Source organism: Calypte anna, chromosome 6, assembly GCF_003957555.1.
Source record: "Calypte anna isolate BGI_N300 chromosome 6, bCalAnn1_v1.p, whole genome shotgun sequence".
NCBI classification, from domain to species: domain Eukaryota; kingdom Metazoa; phylum Chordata; class Aves; order Apodiformes; family Trochilidae; genus Calypte; species Calypte anna.
The window spans coordinates 12,061,726-12,083,259 of NC_044252.1; the positions used below are offsets into that span (position 1 = coordinate 12,061,726).

General features: G+C 35.3%; 2 protein-coding genes across 7 annotated transcripts in view; one reads left to right on the forward strand and one right to left on the reverse strand.

Annotated features, from left to right (window-relative positions):
• Positions 1 to 5,775, forward strand: part of MYPN (myopalladin) — a 64,798-nt gene extending 59,023 nt beyond the window's left edge. For all 6 annotated transcript variants that reach the window (XM_030452863.1, XM_030452859.1, XM_030452858.1 and 3 more), the window contains one exon: positions 883 to 5,775. In XM_030452863.1, the coding sequence (XP_030308723.1) occupies positions 883 to 1,052 (170 nt within the window). In that variant the 3' untranslated portion in view covers positions 1,053 to 5,775. The remainder of the gene's footprint in view (positions 1 to 882) is intronic.
• A 5,076-nt stretch (positions 5,776 to 10,851) lies between these two features.
• On the reverse strand, positions 10,852 to 11,910 carry ATOH7 (atonal bHLH transcription factor 7). The gene has a single exon (XM_008497646.2). The coding sequence runs from the start codon at positions 11,709 to 11,711 to the stop codon at positions 11,256 to 11,258; it is 456 nt and encodes a 151-aa protein (XP_008495868.1). The 5' UTR covers positions 11,712 to 11,910; the 3' UTR covers positions 10,852 to 11,255.
• Positions 11,911 to 21,534: the final 9,624 nt, after the last annotated feature.

The window sequence follows — 21,534 nt, forward strand, 5'->3', positions numbered from 1 at the left end:
AACACATTTTCTGAAGGCTCTGGAAGTCTTATATACCAAAGGGAGTTTCAGAAGCAAACATTTCCTGTCAACACTACATTTCCTATCCTTGCCTACACAGATTGTAGGTCTCCCACACTAAGCTATTTTCAGAATATTGGAGCCTGAACACCTACCATTTCAATTTACTTGCTGATGTTTAGCAAGTTTGGGTGCACACCTGGAGGTTTTGTTTAGATATATATCAGCAAAGATGGTATCAATTTCCCCTTTTTGAAGTGTTTTAAGAATGACAACTGTTCAGTATTACATAATCATTAATGGAATTTCTTCCTATGAGAATATGTTAAATTACTGAGTATGTGTCTTTGGATTACATTTCAGTGTCTTTAAAAAAGATCTAAGAGATGTGTAAATAGTTGAAAGCAGTTTAGGGAAATTAAAATCGGACTCACTTCTTTAAGAACATTCTCTCTATTACTACTTCAAAACTAAATACTACCAAAAAACATGAGAAAGAGGTCCCTAGAAGTTGGAGTGGTATAAAATCAGAGCCATGTCCAGTTTGTTCATCTCTGTTCATGCTACAGCATGGTTTTAGCTTTGATTGCAAGAGTTTTGTAGAAGGCTCCAAATATTAAATTATTAAATTTTGGAATTAGAGAAATATATGCAAGTGTTGCCATTGAATTGAGCAGGGATGGAATTCCCTCTGTAGACGTCAGTAAAAATCATCAACATATAAACTGTGTCAATTTATATTTGAAGGAATAGGCCCCGAAACAGGGAACAGTGCTGTGCTCTCTTCAAGAATATTGGAAACAACTTTCATGTGCACTTCTGTTGTTTCATTGCTAACTGAATTAGAGGTTTATACAGACAATTCTGTTTCTGTTACTTCAGCTCAGTGGCACCGTCAGATTCCACAGCCAATAAAGCTTCGACCCGGTGGCAGCCGCTATGCAAACCTCACTGGTCAAGGACTCGATATTTTCTCCACCTTCCCAACTGCTGAAAGTCCTAGGTTGTTTTCATCCCCAACCCAAAAGGTGGTGGAGAGTGAAGAACTTTGAAATACAAACAAACAGTTGTTCCAGTCATATCCGCAGAGATACTAGAACTGTGGTGGAAAAAAAAGAAAAAACGGGAAAAAAGAAAGAAAAAAAAAGAAAAAGAAAAAAAAAACCTAAAAAGTACAAGTCAAGACATTCAAGATTTACAAGCAACTTGTTTGTAATTAAGTGTACTGCTGCTGCAAATGTTGCAAGTATTAATTTACTGCAGGATGATCGTGGTATGGAGGTGTTGTGCAATAAATTCAGTACTGTGCAGTTTGCTAAGTATTACATAGTAAACATAGTTTCCAGCACTTAAAAGCCAATACCACTTTTACTTCTTGAATTAACATGATATTGATATGTGCTTGAATTAAAGCTACTGTACTGCAGCAAACTATGTTAAGGATTGAAGATGTTTAGCTGGAATACTGCCAGCAAAAACATTATCAATACAGTAACAATAATCCTAAATGAGGGTAAACAACATGACTTTGAATGTAATTCTAAAGAAAAAAATCTATGCCAGATAACGACAAAGCACAAGTTAAAAGGAAAAGATTTAACTCATTTTTATATGTGATTGTGCCAGATCTTAGAATTTTTGAACTCAAGACTAGATAAATGTAGCATTTCATGTAGGTTCAGCTGTATACCCTCTATATTTATTTTATTTTGTGTGTGTACTCCATGAACTGTGAACTCATGGTGTAAGGATTCACTGAGTAAGGTACAGGGCACATGCACAGGACATTAACATAGGAAAGCAAAATTCCTGTTGTCTGAAGCATGTTTTCTAGAGCCCAAAGCTGAAACTATTTTCCAGATGTGCTTCATATTTTTTTCTTTACAATGATAGGAATTATCTGTTTTGAAACACATATATCAAGCTTGTAACTTCACTGTTTTTAAATATCAGTCTCTTCTTCCTAATTTTTTAACATAAGTAAAAGAAAAGTGTAACTACCATCTAGCTCATTTTTTAACTAACTGTAAAGGAATTAAAATTTTTCACCACCAATTAGGAAATAATCACAATGATGATGTCTACTACAAAGACAGAGCAAATTCTGTTAATACACCAAAGTTATGCAGTTAAGCAGCACTTAGGCCCAAAGGAAAACCGACTGTAACTCATAGTAATAAATAAGGCAATTTAATGAAAAGGCAACAGAAGGTGTTGTGACAACACTTAATGACTGATTTAAATATATTTAGCATCTATACAGTTGTGACAATACCTTCCAGCACCTAGAATCTGTGAATATCTAAGATGATTTCCTGCTGTTTTAAATTATTGCTATCTCTCTTCTTTGGACATTGTTTTCAAGCAGCTCTTACTGCTTTCAACATGGTGAACACAAAAAAGAAAAAAATAAGAGATACTTTCATTTTGAGCTTTATTTAGATTTTTTTGTGAAGATAAAAGTATAACTTTTAAAAATTCCATATGCAAAGAAAACTGAGGAGTTATCTTAAGAGCAAAAGGGCACTGGATGCAGTCAGAGACTGAGAAAGAGGTTTTCATTGGGTTTCCAGTGAAATTCCTAAGACAAATACAATTATGCTGGCCCTGTTCCATTTCCCACCTATGTGAAGACCATAAAACAAAACAACCATTATAACATTCACCCTTTTGTTAGAAATCTCAGGTGATTCACCCCAGAAAGAACAGACCAGGAAGCCAAAATACATTCTTACCCTGAAAGACAAAAGACAGTGCAGGTATTTCAGTGGAAAACCAGAAGTACCACTTGTTGCCCATGTTGTACCTCCTCCCTGGCAAACAAAATAAAACTAACAGTTATCAAAAGTGACATTGACTCAGGTGACTTCAGTTACAGAGTGCCCAACTTCAGACACATTGGTGGTCTGATATTCCAGGATACAGAATCTACTGCTCCACTTAGCTTCATTTATTTTTAGGATGGCTTAGAGATTCCAAAACTAAGTCTACATTGAGTCAGAGTTGGCAACCCAAAATTTAAAGTTTCCCATATTTAGTAACTAGTCCTGGGAAAATAAGCCAAAGAAAGTGACTGGATTTTGCTTATTTAATTCAGTGATGTTGAGAAGTGGGAAAAGAGGAAATTAAGACACAAAAAATCAAATTCTACTCCCATCTACAGTCCTGGTCTTCCCATTATTTCATGCCAGAACTGAAGGGCAGATTTTGATCCAAAGTATTCCAAGTTGTGCATCAGCCAGCAGGTTTTATATCCAGGACAGATTTAGCCAAGCAATTGTCTGCTCAGCACTCCCCTGTGCCTCCCTTGCCTGGCTTTGAGTGAGAAGCTGGACCAGAAAACCTCCTGAGGCTCCCTCACAACCTATAGCACTCTATAGTTCCTAAAGTATTTTACTTTTCACTACCTGCCTGAGTGACCTATGTGGATTAAGTTACAGACTGGACTGAGTAGAAATTAAGAATTCAAGCAAAAACAAACCTATCCTTTTTCACTGGGGTATATGCTACAGGAAATTCTAACTACAAGAGTGATCATTTTTATCAGTGTAATTCATGTAGTTTAGAGGAAAAGAATACCAGAGTGCTTACTATTAGCAAATATCTGCTTACTAGTGCTGTCATTAATATTAATAATAATAGTAGTTCTCACATTTTACATCAGACAACACACTTAAAAACTCAGTCCAAATTAAAATACAAAGTGCACAGAGAAAATATGCAAACCATCTGTCTACTGCCTTTACTCCACGATTTCAGTGAAATGTCTCCAAACTAACATCACTATAACCTAAATGTACAAGCTGGGGATTAAGCAGTAGAGTGTTTTTTAAGATGTACATTCAGTTCTTTGGAAGTTGGAGGATGAGAAGCTACTGCTGAAAGCCTTTTCCCAGAAATCTGTGTAAGAAGGATGAATCCTTAGTCATTCAAGAAAGGGCCCCAAAAGTCTCACTGAGAGGTAGGCTACAGAGAGTAGATCACCAAAATCTGTCAGCTGAGCTGTAACTTTCCCTCCTGGACAGTACATACCAACAAAAGTGTCAAAACTTTACCTATCACATCTCCTTCCATAATGCAAAAGTGAGTAATTTCAATTACTTTGCACAAAATCAGAATCTGATCCTAAATGGTCTGTAGTCATTGAATTTTGCTCATTAACTGCTACAGGACATTTCTCTGCATATACTGATCCCATAAAATGAGCATGTAAAGGAAACTTAGATGAATGGATGTAGATGATGTTAATTAGTAATATTGGTATGTGCTCATAACAAAGAAGACCTGCTGGAAAAAGACACAGAATTCTGTTTGTGTTGTTAACAGAGGGAAAAGCCAAGGGGAAAAGCAATTAATGTAAGCAGGAAAAACAATTAATGTAACACTAAGTTATCACAACACATGTGATGCTCTTTGAGCTCACGTCCTATGAAGGATAACTCTACATAATCACACTGTGTCAAGATGCATTAGAGACTATGCAACTGTGCTCACTTCCTGAACAGCTTGGCTGCTCTTTGTTTTTGTTTAATTGAATAACTAATTTGACTTCACACTAACATGGTTTCTCATTCTCTTATTCAGGACAGTCTACTGCAACAACATAAATCAATATTAGAATACTGACACTGAAGTCAGTGTTGGCTATTCTCTTCCAAAAGTCCATTAATTTGCCATAATTTGGAGCATGACATTTTATCAGCGAGATACAGAAATGCTCAGTTTTGTAATTTCTCAGTGTTTTATAATTCTGAATCTTATAAGTCAATGTAGTTTCCTGTTTCCTTCTAGTCCTGGTTTTGTATACAATCAAAGAGAGGCACAGCATATTTCAAGGAGCAGAAATTTCAACTTCGGTATTGCAATTCTAGAAAGCAATAATATTATCTTTGTTTTAAAATTTGAATCTGGTTTGGTCAAACACAGTCCTCAGCAGCATCACATAGCAGTTTGTATTTATATTGTTGGATGTCTTGCCTTAAAAGACCTGGACTGTGTTCCTCTGCTTCCAGATGAAAGGTGAAGCATCCTTCTGAATGCCTCATATATTCTAATGTGAGGAGAGCCCACATTCAAACAGGAAAAATTCCAAGTCTGTGGTGTTTATCTTAATATGTAAACAATTGCCTATTGAACCTTTTACTGTTATCACAGATACTTCAAAGCAACGACTCTGGAATAAGAATTCCTTTAAGAACTGTGTTCTTAATGCTACCAGGTTTTAAAGCATTACTTTCTGGAAAATGCCTTCATACAAAGAGATTAGCATGACCTAATGAAATATTTTAACTGTTGAATACTGAAGAAGTGATTAATTGTTAATTGCCTTACTATTTCCAATACAAAGATGTTCTCTTTGAGCCTTAAAATTCTATTTTACAATTTTTTCTTGGTTGAAGTTGGTATCTTTTATTTTTGATCCAAAGTCATTCTCACTGGGAAGGAAAATGTTAATGTCAAATTTAAAGTATATTTTATGTGTGCGTGAAAGGAAAAAAACAGTAACCTGTCTGTTCAATAATGGATTTTCCTTCATCTCACCTAAACTTAAATAAATGCTTCGAAGTTGCATACAAGAGTGTGGCCAAGTAATTGTGAAAGTGTGCAACAAGACCAGAAGTTTCCTCAGACATTAATGGATTAAGAACTTCCATTATTTAGAAGAAAATAATAAAATATTGTGACATTATGCACTAGTAATGCTTCTGGCAGGCAGTTGTGAAATAGTTGTTAATATTAAGAACTGATTAAAAAGGCAATTTGTTTTGGTTTTAAGTCATGCTTTCTTTTTCTGATAACCTCAATCCCTTCACCAAGGTTTGAAACAAGATTTCTCAGGGTGCCAAAGAAGAAGGTAAGAAGTTCTTAGGGCAATTTGCCCTAAGGTTTTAAAGGTGAATAGATTTGCCATACTCTCAGCATCTTGGAGAATTAGTATCCAAAGCCCATGCTGAAGCATATACTTCTACCTACAGTGTCACAGCTGAACTCTACCTCATCTAAAAAATACATGCAGAATCTGTCAACAACATTGATTGCCTCCCCCACCCGCCCACACCCCCCAAAATATCTGTGTGCTGGGTCTAGACAAACCCTCCCAGGAGTCTCTCTGTGCACTGGGGCACTTGGAGACCTGTTCCAGAAAACTTATTTTTTCAAGCCTTGGCTGTGTATCCAACACATGAATATGTGAAAATTGAGTGAGGGCAAATCAAACACATAAACAACACTGAATTTCATTCTTCTCTGATTCATTCAGTTTGAATAATTTAGCTCATTCTTTGTATAAGGGCCTATTAGTGGAATTTGGGATGAATTTTAAATGAGCAGATGCAAACCCAACACTTGAAGGAAGCTGGATCTTACAGCTCAGATACAGAAGAGAACAGGAAAAAAAAAGGATGAGCCCCATTAAAATTGCTGGTAGATTTTGCTTTGATTTTTCCTGAGAAACAGGAGATTTTCCTGAGGTTTTTCCTGTTTTTATTAATGCCTTTATACTTCAAGTCCACAACAGTTATAAAGGACCATTTATTGTTTAATACAAATAAATCTTGGGCCATATGTGATGTGAATTTAAGTGGCCTTCTCTGCTCATATCCATAAGAAATTCTGTTCAGAAACCAACAATTCTTTAGGATCATACAATATGTTACGAACAGGCAACGAGGTTTTGTAAAGAAATGGAAAAATACTGAAAATATTCTGAAATTCTGAAGGAAAAAAAAACGCAAAATAAAACAGACTGAAATGATTATGCAAAGCAGGCTGCAGGAAGCCATTGAAAAATGTACTTAAATACTCAAGAGAAATTAAGTTACATATGCAGACACTATAAGTGAATTCTGTAAAAGGCATATTTTGCATGCTAATTTCTGTACTAATGAAAACAATTACAAATTAGAAAGAAATAATAGGCAATATTAAAATGTACTCTTTGGTAGAAACTATATTTAAATATTATACATTGTGTTGCTTCAAGTTAAGCCTCATTTTCTTGAAATGCAATTAAAGCTGAAAAGACAAAGCATTTTTTTGAAAGTGCCCAAGAACAAAGTGAAATCAATGCTTGATACAAGATATCTGTGTAGAGGAAACAGTGAACTGCTTCTTCAATTAATAAACATGCCTTTATTCTCAGTGCATTTGCTTCATCTCTGGATATGTTTTAGAGATAGAACAGCTGAACATATTTACAGCAAAAAGAAGCTGTTCTGTAAATTCTTACCAAATCTTTTAAATCTGGGTAAATTTCACTCCTAAATTACAGAAAATTGCATCCATATTGCTTAGTTCAAAGAGATGAAAAGTGAAACCCTGAAAAAATTGGAACAAATTAAAGTTGTAAGATATGCTACTATATATCCACTGATGACTGCAATGCTTACACAGGAAGAAACCACGGAGCTTTCATTAAGAGCACACATACTGGGAATGTGCCACCCTAGCTCTGCTTTCAGCAGCTGAAATGTCACTGCAGTTAAAAATGTCACTCCAGTTCCAAGTTAAAAAATAATTCTGGTCACCTTGTAAAAACAGGGTGATATGATTCAAAGAATCACAGAAGCAGAGTAGCTATAACTACTTTAAAAAAAAAAACACACAAAACATAAAACACCAACAACAAAACAAAAAAACTACATTCTGAAACTTTGAGAAAAATAAAGGTTTATTTCCTACAAATAGTTCATTAAAAATTCTCACTTAATTTCAATGGTGAAACACGTATGAATGTAGCATGTCACAAATATTTAATGATGGAAGCACTTCTCATCCCTGAAGTTTTCACAGTAATGTGGTTCTAAAAACACAAGGTATACTATAAATAGAAGTATTTCAGATTTGTGCTGCTGCTTGCTACAAGATGTTACAAGTGAGATTAAAATTTATGAGCAGAGAAAAACCAGTAAGAACACAGCTCTGAGAATATAAGCTTCTGCTTCACTTGGGAGCCCAGTGGAAGCAATCATTATTTAAGGGAAGGGGACTTCAAATGTCCACACGAGTAAAGTTCAGTACAGAAGAAGAGACAGCCATTACCTTATAAGCATCAAACAGCAGGTGGGGAACATATATTTGGCAGCAATAATCAGATCCAGGTTAAATGGTTAAGTTTCTGTTTCACAAAGTGTCACTAAAGTATTTGTAAAGAAAATACATGAACAAAAACCAATGGATTCCTTAAGAGTTGCTGAGTCTGAGAAGTCCAAATGAGCATGGATAACATCTGCCCTTCAGACTGCCTTCAGAAACAATTTCTAATGATTAAACTTCTCCTTTGCCTCAAATCACTCCCCCAAAAGCTTTGATACATCATTGATAGACAGGCAGCTGTCTAGATATCACAAAGAACTTTGCTGATTTCAGTACTATAGTAAATTGGAACTCCCAAGTTCCAGCTCAGCTCTGCACCCTTCCAAGAAATAAAAATACTACAGTATTAGATAAAGTCACAATTTCTTCCCTAGCAATATTAGTAATAATTATCAATAGATAAGGAGATCAAGAAAACATTCATTTCACACTAGTACAACCAATTCTAAGAAAATGGGGATTATAATCTTACCATATTATTCAACAGCAGGGACTGATGCACTGACTTGATTTATAGAGTTCACAAGATATCTACTGCCCTAAAGTGCTTTTTAGGACTTTGGTTTCAATTTGTAATAATTTTTTGTAACATGACCACAGATATTTTGTTTTGTATTGTTTATACCTCTCCAAATGATCTTACTATCATTTAATTATTCACTGCATACTAATACATCATTTTTATATTTATATCTATTATCAATTACAATCACCAGTAAGTAGATGGTAAATTACAACAGTAAATGGTAGAAACAAAAGCAGAAGAGAAATGTATGTTAAATGCTTTTACAAAAATTATGTATAAACTGCAATGACATGTCCCACAAAATCAAGCTGTATGCCAGAACAGTAGTGCCAAAAACACATTAGTATTGCTCTTGCACACTACTCTGTATTTATACTTTTGTACTGTATTACCCTTCCCACCTAAGAATTTAAAGGCTATCTTTCACTAAGAAAAGTTTCCCATGCCATACAGCTGCACAATTTATTTGCATCATATTCCTGTTTCAGGGTAGAAAACAGACTACTATGCTCGCAGTGCAGGTGAGACAATGTCTGCCTAAAGTTTACACCGAAGGAATTACTGTAAGATCATAATATAATTATTTAAGGATTGTGTTGATTATTATTATATACATAATCTTGTCACTTAATTATTAAAATAGTATTAAATTGGCTATGTAGTGGACAAAAAAATATTCCTGTTCTCTCTATATAAACTTCTGCAAATAAACTGGTGAGTAATGTGACTTCATGCTCCCGGAATGTTGAACTCACTTTCTGTTTGCTGATAAAGATCTAATGTAATTCAAAAGAAGCAAAAGCCTGCATTTTAATCATTAACCCTACTCCTTACCTTTAGAGAGGGTAAAATATACATTAAAAACATTCCTGAATGCCAGCATTAAAAGAACAGAGTTGCTCAGAATATACAGTGCCTCTTCTACATGTGTTTATCCTAGCCTGAGATTCTGTCACAGCAGCTCTCACTCTTGGGAGAGTTCATGTCCTGCCCAGGGAACTGCAGTAGTCTGTACAATGCTGACCAAGGACAAAACATCAGTAAAGCTTCTGAGAGCAGACAGACAGTAAGGTCAGGTCTTTGGATGTAAATGGTCCTGCAGCAGAGTCCCTCTCCTCCAAAACAGGGCTCTGTTCCTACTGATGCTTTTGTTTTTTCACTGAAAGGTGCTTAATTGTTGAAAATAACTCTTATCAAAGCTATTCATTTGTCATTTGAAAGAATTCTAAAATACAAGATATGGCAGCAGTCAGCAGGGAACCCACCAGCCTTCCCTGCTGGAAACCCACCAACAGCTGTTCTGGGACAGCAGCTCCTTTCCTCCTCCCTTATGGCTAAGGCTACCAAGGGCTCTTTTCTGGAAACAAGCACCAGTAGAAGTACTGCTCAGCTTCATAGTCTGTTGCCATGAAAACAGACACCAGCAGTACGAGTTTTGTGGATTCTACATCCTGCTACAAACAGATCTGCTTCTCCAGCTGTCCTGCTCCTACTAATTTTTTGACCTTCCCAACCTCCTTTCTTCTTCTGCCTTTTCTACACAGATCTCTCTTGTCCACAAGTGGAAAAAGCAAACAAACAAAAGGCAATTCAAGGCATCACCAGGGCTGAACTGAACTCAGCTGCTTTGCTACAGGGCTCTATATCTTCTTACCAAACTCTTATCTTTAAAGGCTGTTTTTCGTAGTACATAAAACACATTTCTTATTCTAACTGGGAAGCAAGAATCATTTGCTAGTTGATTCTGCTGCACCTAAAACTGCCAGGACTGTGCTGAAAGGAGTGTAACATCTGGAGCAGGAACGCCACTAATAAGTTATTCCTAGAGCAGGAATTTCAGGTAGCTGGTGAGGATATATCATAGAAAACACTTTATTCACGATTTACAAAATCTGCTACTCTTCCAGAGAACATAAAATTAAAAAATAAAATCTAAACATTTAAAGTCTACAAAAATCCAGAAGCTTAAATTATTTTCATGTGAGCATTCTCACTTATGGTAATTAATCACATGTACTTTTACAACCACTGAAAATAAAAACATTCCCTCCATAACTTGAAACTAGCTCATTTTTGAGCATACAAGAGACACCATAAGCAGGATTAAAGCAAACCTACACAAACTTAGGACCCATACATCAAACTTACAAAGTTTAATAAAGTTAGATCTCTGCAGACTAGAACTCCAGTAGGTTATAGAATTTTTTTCCATGGGGGCCATTTATGTGAAAACAAAAATGGACATAAAAATAAAAATATGGAATGAAGTCAAGCTCTGAAGTGATTCAATTCAGTTACAACATGGGTCAGCTTGACCCATGATCTGTAGAAAATACTGTCATGATTCATCACAGCAAGAAAAAACTCAAAAAACTTATGTAATAAAAGAATCAAATTAACTAGATGAACTAATAAGAAATTGCCAGAAAGGTTTCATATTAAAAGTACACTTTCCACCAGCACCAAATAAAATAAATAAAGTTCACAAAGTAAATTTATTTTGTCAAATTAGTATAGGATGCAGAAAAGAATAAGCTGTTATAATGCCAATATTACCTTATTCAAGCAGATTAACTCTTGCTAATTATTAAATTACACATCTGGCCTGTTGCATTGTCTTAGTTCACAAAACATTCTAATTAGCTATTTGAAAGTGTTCAGGGTGGTAGCTGAATATCCGCTGTGTGTAAGCATCACCGTCTGTTGCTGTTTTTTGTCCTGTGTAATGGTGGTAGCTCTCTGGGTGGAAGTGTTCACAGTGCAGGTTAATCCATTCTCTTTCAGTACTGTATCTTTCTGCTTCAGCAAGTATTCTAGTGAGAGCCATGATATAGCTCAAAGCCATCTGAAGGGTCTCATACTTGGACAGCTTCTTATCCTGACCCCACTGTGGAACCACTTTTCTCAAACGATCAAAGGCTGTGTTCAGTCCTTGCATTCTTCTCCTCTCCCTGGCATTGGCAGCCAGTCTTCTCTTAGCAGCATTCTCCATCCTTTCTGAATTGCACTTCACAACGCAGCCTGGTCCACTTCTGCACTGGATGTCTGATTCCATGCCTGAATCCAAATGACTGGATTTACAGGTTTTCATATTCGTCACGGCTTCGATTTCACACACACAAGGATTGCTTTCTAAAATTGGCTTTCTAAAACGTTGTAGGGAAAGCCCTCATGTGAATAAGCCTGTGTGCCTCTTGAGTCTGTTTCCAGGTACCAGTGATGTATTATTTTCCTTAGCGTCTTAAAAAAAAAAAATTAATAATAAAATAAGGTCTTCTGATTCTTCTGGAAATGGCTGAAAATTGCTTCTTATTGTTTAAAGAAAGAATAAAGAGTTTTTAATGTTCTATGCTTTCATTCTTTCAACTTCTTTAAAGTCAAAGAGAGAGAAAAAAATGAAATCTCCATTCTCAAGACGCATTTCACTGAAGAAAATGCAAAAAGGACCTTAATGGATCAAAACCACATCAATTCCAAATGCTCATTTCAGATGAAAGACAGTCTGATTCAATTCAGGAGAGTATTTTGAAATTTTGAATTGTTGTGATCTGGAGATCGCAAGTGGGTAACACAAATCTCTCCCTCCTTGACTCCTGCCAGCAAGCAGTGATCGTGTCTTACAGACAAGATGAGGCTTTATAGGAACTGCAAAAGCTAAACAGGTGGTAGCAGGTGGGTGGGTGGCACTCTGCTTCCATCCCAGCACCTTCCCACCCTGGGAACTACAGAGGGGGGAAAAAAAAAAAAAAAACAACAGCAAAATCAGAACATTGCAGCCTTCATCTGTTGAGAAGACTTCCAAAGCCATTCTCTCCAGCCCTAACAACTTGCCATCTGGAGTAGTGTCTGGCTGGCCCCACAAGACTCTGGGCAGTTAAGCAAAAGATCCTTTCAATGGATAATCTGTTGCAGCTCAGGAAAAAACAAATCTCTGTGCATTGCAGTATTTGTATATTAAAACACATGAAAATTCTGGTTACATAGTATTAAGGGCAGAAGAAATAACTGCTCTAGTGAAAAAGAGAATTAGCTTAATGGTACACGGCTGAGAATACTACTGTTCCCACTATATGGTACCAAAATAAGTAGACTCAAATTATCAGAAACCCTTCAGGACTCACCATTTCAATACTGTATAAAGTACACAGCATTGCAGACATGGTAGCACCTTCTGAAAAACAGAATAATGAATCCTCATGTCAGGAAACCCAGTGTTATTAAACTATTTTAAAATATATTTAAACAGTTAAAATATAATTGCATTGATTTAATGAAAACTGCAAAAATATTTTGATAGATTGGGGCATAGATAGACAAAAAAAAGTAGGTATGCAAATAGTCTGAAAACTGCCCTTTTTAATACCATGTATTAAAGTACGTGCACATTCTATGTGAATTTTTTTTTTAAGCATCTTTTTAGTAACACACTTCTGAATAGGTAAAGAGAATAACAGAGGATATGAAGTAAGAAATCTGTTTGCTGGCAGTAAAGGATCATTTCTGCTACCAATCATAATGATAGGGAAGACACCATGCATATACCCACACCCCATAATCAAAACATCTTTGTTTTACTATATTTGTATTATTAAAACCACTATCTACATAAACTTACAAGGAAATATAAGGTTGTTTGAAGATATACACAAAAGTTAAAAAAGAACACACACTTGCCACACAATGATTTATTATCTGTATTGATTTCAAACTTAATTAAATTGTTACCAGCATTCATAAATTAGTAACATTTTTCATTAGAGGCTGAATACTGTATATTTACTTAGAACTATAGCTCAATTGTTTTCATTATTATTCCAAAACTTGGTGTAGTTGTAAACAGCTGATTAATCCCTAGAAGAAGCAATGACAATGAAATGAGTTTGAATAATCCAGAAACAATAGGATGCAATTGAACACTAATGGACTCCAGCATGACAGATGTTGGACGTAGGCTGTTACGCCCAGTTGCTCTGCTCCTAATATTCTGAACCCTAATGGTCTTAAACAGAGCTGATAGCTGGGGCAGGGAGTCTCCATTATCCCATTATAAAAATGTATGCGACATCTTCAATTTTTAAAGAACTAAAACTGCATCACATTTCATTAAAAGTGTTCAATATTCCTATCCGTGTGCACTGACCTATTCTCCTGAACATAAAGAACCACTACCACACATTAAAATGCTACTTGCTGAATAACAACTTCTGATTATTTGTGTGTGTGATTTGAGAACAGCACCTTTCAGACAATCCACATAACCATATGTCTTTCACAGAAAAATCAGCAATTAAAACTTGTGAGATACTTCTTTTTCTGAAGATGCTTCATGGCAAGTACTGCATGTGCAGTAGAAAAAAAAACACCTTTGATCCTTATGCTAGCACATATTTTAGTGCTACAGCCTCCTGTGCCCAAGCAAGTTTGTTAGTTAAATCCTTGGTCTCTTAAAATGAACCTCAAGTGATTTGTAATATAAAAGTACACACACAAAAAACCAATTAAGATGTTCCATAAGTGAATAATTATGTGCATTGAAAAATGAAAAATGAATGTGAAATATGAAAAGCAGTCCTTTAAAAATATATGGCATAATACTGAATTTTTTAATTTGTCAAGACTTTTACTATTTTTAATTTGTCCTGCCAGTATGAATTAAAATGAATACTTCAAACAGAATGAAAATCACAGTTCCAAAATATTTGCCTTTAAGTCCACTGCTGCAGAGTACCACGAGTACCAGAGTACATGGTGTGTAATTTTCCTAATTGATTCACCACCATTAGCATGCTTTGACTAACACACTGATAGAATCTCAAGAGAGATGCTGTGATTTATCACTCTTACTGAACAAATTGAAACTCTACCTTAAATGATTTACTATCAAGTCACAGGACAAGACCCCAAATCCATCTGGATTAATAATGAACCCCTAGCAGGATTTTATAGTTTATAGGCAAACCTTAAAATTGTTCTGGGGCTGATCAAGATGCCTGCTTTTCATAACTTATTTTTTTTTTAAGTTTCTGTTTTGTGAAAGAGAAATAAGAATGGTAAGGATTAAGGTCTTTTCTGGACCAATTGAATTAGTTTGCATAGGCACCAGCCAGATGAAAATAAATTATCTCAAGCTAGAAAATAAACTCCTTTATTGCTCAGTCAGAAATAATTTATCAGTAAGATTTTCCCAAGTTTCCTTCACCTGGTTTGATTTCCTCTGTATTTCAGCTTGTCTCAGTTATCACTTACATAATTCTATTCCTTCCTCCACTTATTTTCAATAATTTCTCAGAGATCTTACTATTTTAAATGTTTTCAAATTTTTCTAGAGATTTTTATGATAAAAAGCTCAACATATTCTGATGTGACACACTGCTGTGATGCTAAAAATTTCTCTAGATCCCAGCTTATATTAGCCTCATCTTTATTATACATCAATCATTCCTCAGGAATTGCCCTTTTATTCTTATTTATTGTCAAAACATAATCTCTAGCCAGACGAGTGTCAGAATCACCAGAAAAAAGTTCTGTATCTACTCAATTACTCAGATTTCAACCTTTGAATCTCTAACTATTCAGATACAAATTTAGTCCTACTCCAAGACTCTAGCAGCATTGTTCTGCATTCACATTTTAATTCTAAAACAGTATTTTTATTAAAATTATGTTTTTCTCAGAGAAAAGCAAGAGAAAGAGGTAAGTATGCTATATTTCAGTCATAAACCAAATTATTTTACTATATTTAAATCACCACTGATACTGGGGGAAAAAAGGGATAGTTTCAGTCCATTAAAGAAATCAACTAGTTTCAGCATTTATGACTACATACAGAAATACATTTTAAAATGTCTGCTAGATATCCAAGTTAGTATCTCTGATGGGATTATCACAGCACTCACTAAAAAGAGGTGGATATTTTCTTCCTTACTTTTGTTGTGGAATGACTGTGGCTAAATAGTGGTTATAAAAGGAAGTGAAAGTAACATTTCTGTTAAAGTCTAATTCCCCAGTACCTTCTCTAGTTGTGCTAAAAACAGCATTTACAAGCAATATATCAAAGAAAGAATCTTACCTCTTCCTTCTAGCCAGAACTCACTATTTCATCTCAGGTAGATTCTTTCTAAAAGCCTCATCAAGACTTCTTACCACTGTAATTTACACTGAGCAAAGCTGAGAGACTGGCATGCCGTATGCTGCTTAATTAAGAGCAGGTGGGTAACTACCAAAATATGACTATCCTTAAGGGCCCAATTTCTACTAATATTTGACTCAGCTCATGAGCCAGGCTAGAAATCCATGGTGTGCAGGATAATGTATCTTCCTTCCTTGGTTATTTACATTTTTTTCCCATCACAATCAGAAATCAGAAAAATTCACAAGTGAATATAGCATCCTGAATCAAAATTTAGATGCTAACTCACACTGGGTAGTTGAAAAGCAATCTACAGCAGTAAGGTGAGTTTACAATCATTTCACTGAGAGCTTCCCAAACCCATGCTGGACACCCTTCAGCAGAGTGTTTGGAACTTTATTTATTTTGGAACATTTTTTGGAACATTATTTTTGGAACATATTTTGGAACATTTATTGGAACATCTATTTTCCTCTTCAGTATCTCTGGGGTGAGCTTTCCTTTCTCATAGTTCAACAAGTAAGACTCTTAAGGCTCTGCTTGCTATACTACACCTCCAGGTGTCACTTCTTCTCCATTTACCCATTTCTCCTTGCCACTCAGCCTTTCCTGTTCCACATTATCTTTAATGGGAGGCTCAAAAAGCATAGCTCAGTAGATCCTGTACAGAACACTCTTTCAACATAACTTTGTTTTAAAACAGATTCCTACAGCAGTCTAAAACCTTATTTAAAAAAAAAAAATTAGAATGAGTTCATTTTATGATGGTACTAGAGGACCACATTATGAACCTTTAACTGTCTAAAATGTTTTTGACAGATATTATATAATGAATTTCATTACTAACACATATACATATATACTCACCAGACAGCTCACTAAAAAGAAAGAAGTTTCTATTCAGAATGATATTGCAACCCATTGCACCACCAAAGCAGCAAAAATGCTTTGATATATCATTACAAAGCTAGCAAATTTTCTGAGTGCTTGACATCATAGAGGTTCTTGTGTGCTCTTAATAGAGTTAGCTATCAAGGTGAATTCTACCAGTGTATGCTCAGCAATCTGCAAAGCTGGCCTAAAGTTCTTCATAAAGGAACCTACGGGCAAGACGCAATAGGGGACATACGATTACCTGGTACAATGTTCCCAGTTCACCTTTCAAAGTTTGGATACCAAAGTAGTACAACTGTGTAACTTTAGCTGAACTAACAGCTGAACTAACCAACTAACACTGATGGGATTTGCTGAGAAGAGTGGTACCAGCTTTCACAAGACCAGAGGCAACAGTGCTAACTCAACGTTAGCAGAGATTGTAGCAGAGATTTAGGGCTCTCCCCAGCTGGTTGTTGAAGATCATTCACTAACGATGTGTGAAAAGACAACTCCTTTTTATTTTCTCATGAACCCTTTTCTCTTAATATGTGGGACTGTCTTCCTGATACACAGGAAAATATTAAAGCTCTTCAGACCTTAGTATAGACTCTTTCTATTGGCAATGAGCTTATTTTCTCACAGCCTAGGGAAGACACAGCTGTTAGACTAGGGCAGCTTTCTGCTTACTATTGAGGGGAGAAAGAGGAGTAGAAAAAGGGAGATACAAAAGGTGTTTCATGGAATCAAAGGAAAAGAATTATGAATGTGGTCCCCCTGAGTTTCAACACATCAGCAGTATACCTCTTATTTAAAATCAAACAAATTGCCTGCACATGCAGATTTCAGTCAAGCAAACATGGTGTCTAATGCCATGAACCTGTAAAAACTCAGGTAGGATTAACATTACACTCCAAATATTCCCACTGAATTCAATGGCAGCCTGGTTATGATATTTAGGATAAAGACACCAGCACTTGGAAAGAGAAAATGCAAAGAAAGACAATAGGTAAAACCCATGGCCACAAAATAAGATGCAGGTATTCTATCACAAACTCTTTCATCCAGTGTAGTAACAAGAAGAGGAGAACACAATGCACTTTGGAAACAAATTATAGTTACACATTTAGTTCCTAGACAATTAGGAAAAAGAGTCTCAAAACTCCTCATCTCCCAAAATACAATTAATGCTACAGCTAATGCTACTTGCCCAAAACAAATTCACATATAGATTGTGGCACATAGCTTCGTGACTTAAAGAAAAATCTATGAAGCAACAATGGAAGACTGATGCCAAAGGATGCCGTAAGCTTTTTACAAAATAATCTTTCAGTTCAGAAGGAGTTATTTTCTTGTGCAAACAGGCATAAAAATTACTACCCACTGCCCTGCTTCTCATTGATTTCTACTTGGCACAGTTTGCCAGATGCTGTTTGGTCTAAGTGTTGCCTTGACCTCCATTGGTGACGCTGGCCCCTTTTTGCTTTGTTGCACAGTATTTTCCCAGCAGGGAGGTCCCACCCCTCTAATAGTTCAGTTGCAACTTTTGCTAAGGGCTTATAGGTTACCCATATGTTGTACTGGAGGGACCAGCCTGACTGGAATTAACTCAGAAGTGGCGTCCAGCATTGTGGCTGGAGCTGGCCCAGAGGAGATTATAAATGCCCCAAAACTAATTAAATATTTTGTCTCCTGCTGATAAACAAAAGCAAATGAGGGCAAAAATATGAAATGCCTGATTTAACTATGATCTGTAAGTAGCTTGACAACAGCAACCCTGAAGTCAGTGATGCATGACTTAAAAGACCCTAATGGGTCAAAGCTGTTATACAAATGGGACTTTTGTTGATTTCTTCCTCACTTTATATACTTGCAAAACTGTTACACAAATATATTCCATGTCAGAGTGTTTCACAACAGTGTTTCTGGCATAAGAGTCCAGATATTTACTTGAAAGAATTCTTAATTTTCAATTTTGCACTTAAAACATATAGAAAATAGCCCCCAAAATATGTACAAATAAGAAGTGACAGTATTTTCAGTAAAATTTTCAAGGATTGAACTGTCAAACAGTGCTTTATAAAAATTCATAAATAAGATTTATCTCATTTAATAACATAGCTTTGCAACATTTTTTAAAATAGCTAGCTATGTTATTGCTTATATTCTAAAAATGCATATAGAAGAATATATATAAAGAAATCAGATTCTTTAAATATAGAATGATATACATTTAAATAAATCAGCTAAATTATTCAAATAATGGATCAAATGCTTTTGATATTTACAATTCAGATTCAGTGGATTCAGTTTTGCAAATTAAAAATGCTTTCTCATGGCATTTTAAATATTGTCCATCTATAAGGGTGTGCTATATTTTAAACTACACTCCTCCAGACTTCTTTTCTTTTAGAAATGTGTAATAGTTACCATGTAAATATTCCATGAACATAAAATTCCATTAGCAAAGAAAATTATAACTCTAATTAGACATTCTATGTTCTAGCTTTACATATGTGCCTAACTTCACATGTTTATGTAATCCTACTACTACTAATAGGGCCAATCAAGAGTTCAAAGTTAAAAATAACTCTAATTTTTGGTTATCCAGTACCTCAGGTCATAAAGCTATTAGTGTGAACTAGAAATTGTTTAATGAAAGCATATTATTCACCTTTTCTGTGAGGGCAGGTGTTAAATCTCACTCTAAAAACCAATAAACAAACTCTACAATAAGGTGATCTTTACTTGCTGAAATTTGAAACTTACTGAAAACTGGCAGGAATCAAATATGTGGGGAAAAGAAAAGGAAAGTCTTAGAAGAAATTGACAGACACATATACATACATACATATGCAAACATGCATATACATCATTTAATTTGTAATAGTACTGTACAATTAGATTTTTTTTCTTAATAATTAAATTGTTATGTAAACTAAGTAATCCAAGCTCAGTTTGAGTAAAAGTTTACACTATTAGCTGTAAGGGCTGATGTTGGAATTAATGCTTTCCAAATTAACTAGGAACTTTTGTAGCTATATTGGTTTGCAGCCTGCCACAGACAGATGAGTGCACAGGCACACAGGCATACAACACATCTGCTCTTTTGTCCGAGTGGACAGCAGGACGCCACAGAGGTTTTTCCATCAAAAGAAAAGCAATTCTCAAAGATTCAGATGTTCTAGTTAGGCACATGGTAACATTTGATGTTTCAGATTTCCAGATCTCCCAAGTGTCACATCTCCAAACTAATGAATTAGATGTGACAAGTATACTCCAAAAGCTACTAGTAAAGCTGGCTGTGAATAAAGGAACACTTAATGCAGTAATTGTTAAGATATAACGATGGGTTTAGAATGCACAAAGGACAATGTTTCCCATTAGGTACATGAGAACAGAAAGTGATAAACCATGACTAGGAGTGCAAGAATCTCACTTCATTCAATGTATACAGAAAAAGGACGGAATATTTGGTATCAAAAAGCTTGTTAGTTATTTTCTGCCATTAAGGCAGTTGTTTCTTTTAATTCCTTATTATTTCAGATTCCAAAAGTATTGAATGACAGCCTTCTGTCAGATTATAGTGACATTTTCTGTTGAACTACCTAACTTGGGAACAGAGAAGTTTTCTTTGACTTAAATACCACAGTGGAAATTTCAAATGAAAAGCTTTTTACATCAATATATTCAGCCATTTCTGTTAAACAGGCTTCCTTGTAGATACACAAAATAAATGACATAATCTTATTTATTGGCATACATTGTGGTTTATGTTATCAACTACTCACTCAAAACTTTATGATTTAATGCAAAAAATACAGGAAGGCAGCTGTATTTCTGTTGCAGATGCTCTTTGAATACAGCAGAAAACTATGTATTATTTTGTTTTCCTTACAGCTTAAAAGAAAGCATCTGAGCATAGTAATAACTATATTTTTGTAATCCAGACTGTCTGAAAAATGCACATGGAATGGGAGTGCTATCAGTTTAAAGTATTGGGGATACTTTTACAGTCAAACACCAGGAAATTTTCCCATACAAGTTCTACAGCACCAAAGTGTCAAGAATATAGGATTTCAGCAGGGCTATTGGATCTAACAGACAAACCCATTAAAAGATCCAATAGCTGGACAATAATGTTTGAAAACCATGAACTGGAAACAGAATATACTTTCAAAAATTGCTAGATATTTTCCAACAAACATGATAGAATCTTCATAAACTTGCATTTTTATATTAACCTTAGATACCTTTCTGCTCTACCTAAATCACACAGTACTGGCTTCAGTGCACAGATTGCTTTGTGGACTATTACTGTCTGTGATACACATTCAGGTATTGGATTAGATTTTCTCATTATATATATGCATCTATGAACTGCAGAAAAGACTAACAAAGTTACCTAATAATCCAAGACAGCATCCAATAAGAGTCCCAACATACAAAGACTTCTAGTAAACTATATGCAGATTTATTTCCCTTACTCTCTAAATCTTTTCCTTTAGGGAAAGCACATACAAAGTGAGTGGAAGTATCACTAAAGCCCAAAAAGTGTCATTGCATCTCTCTCTCTTCCTCTGAATTTTGAGCAGTGTGAGTGACAAAACAGATTTAAGACTGGACAAGGAACACAATCTTGTATCTTTTTCTTTTTCTTTTTTTTCCAGAATGGTTGTTTCTAGAAAGGGTTTTAATGTATTCTTCCAAAAAGAAAAGTTGTATTTTCAACACACTGTACATAGCCTTTGCACAGGTACACGCTGAAAGAGGCACATGAGAAAAATTTGTCCTAGTTAAGAAGAAACCAGCATGGTCAGTCTCAGATTTGAAGATGAGTTAAGACACCCAAAATAGAAATAAAATGCCTGAAAACAGCTGATTAGAGACAATAACATACAGAACTTACGAC

Excerpts from the sequence above, each read along its gene's own strand:
- ATOH7 (XM_008497646.2), bottom strand. The coding sequence starts at position 11,711 with ATGAAAACCTGTAAATCCAGTCATTTGGATTCAGGCATGGAATCAGAC.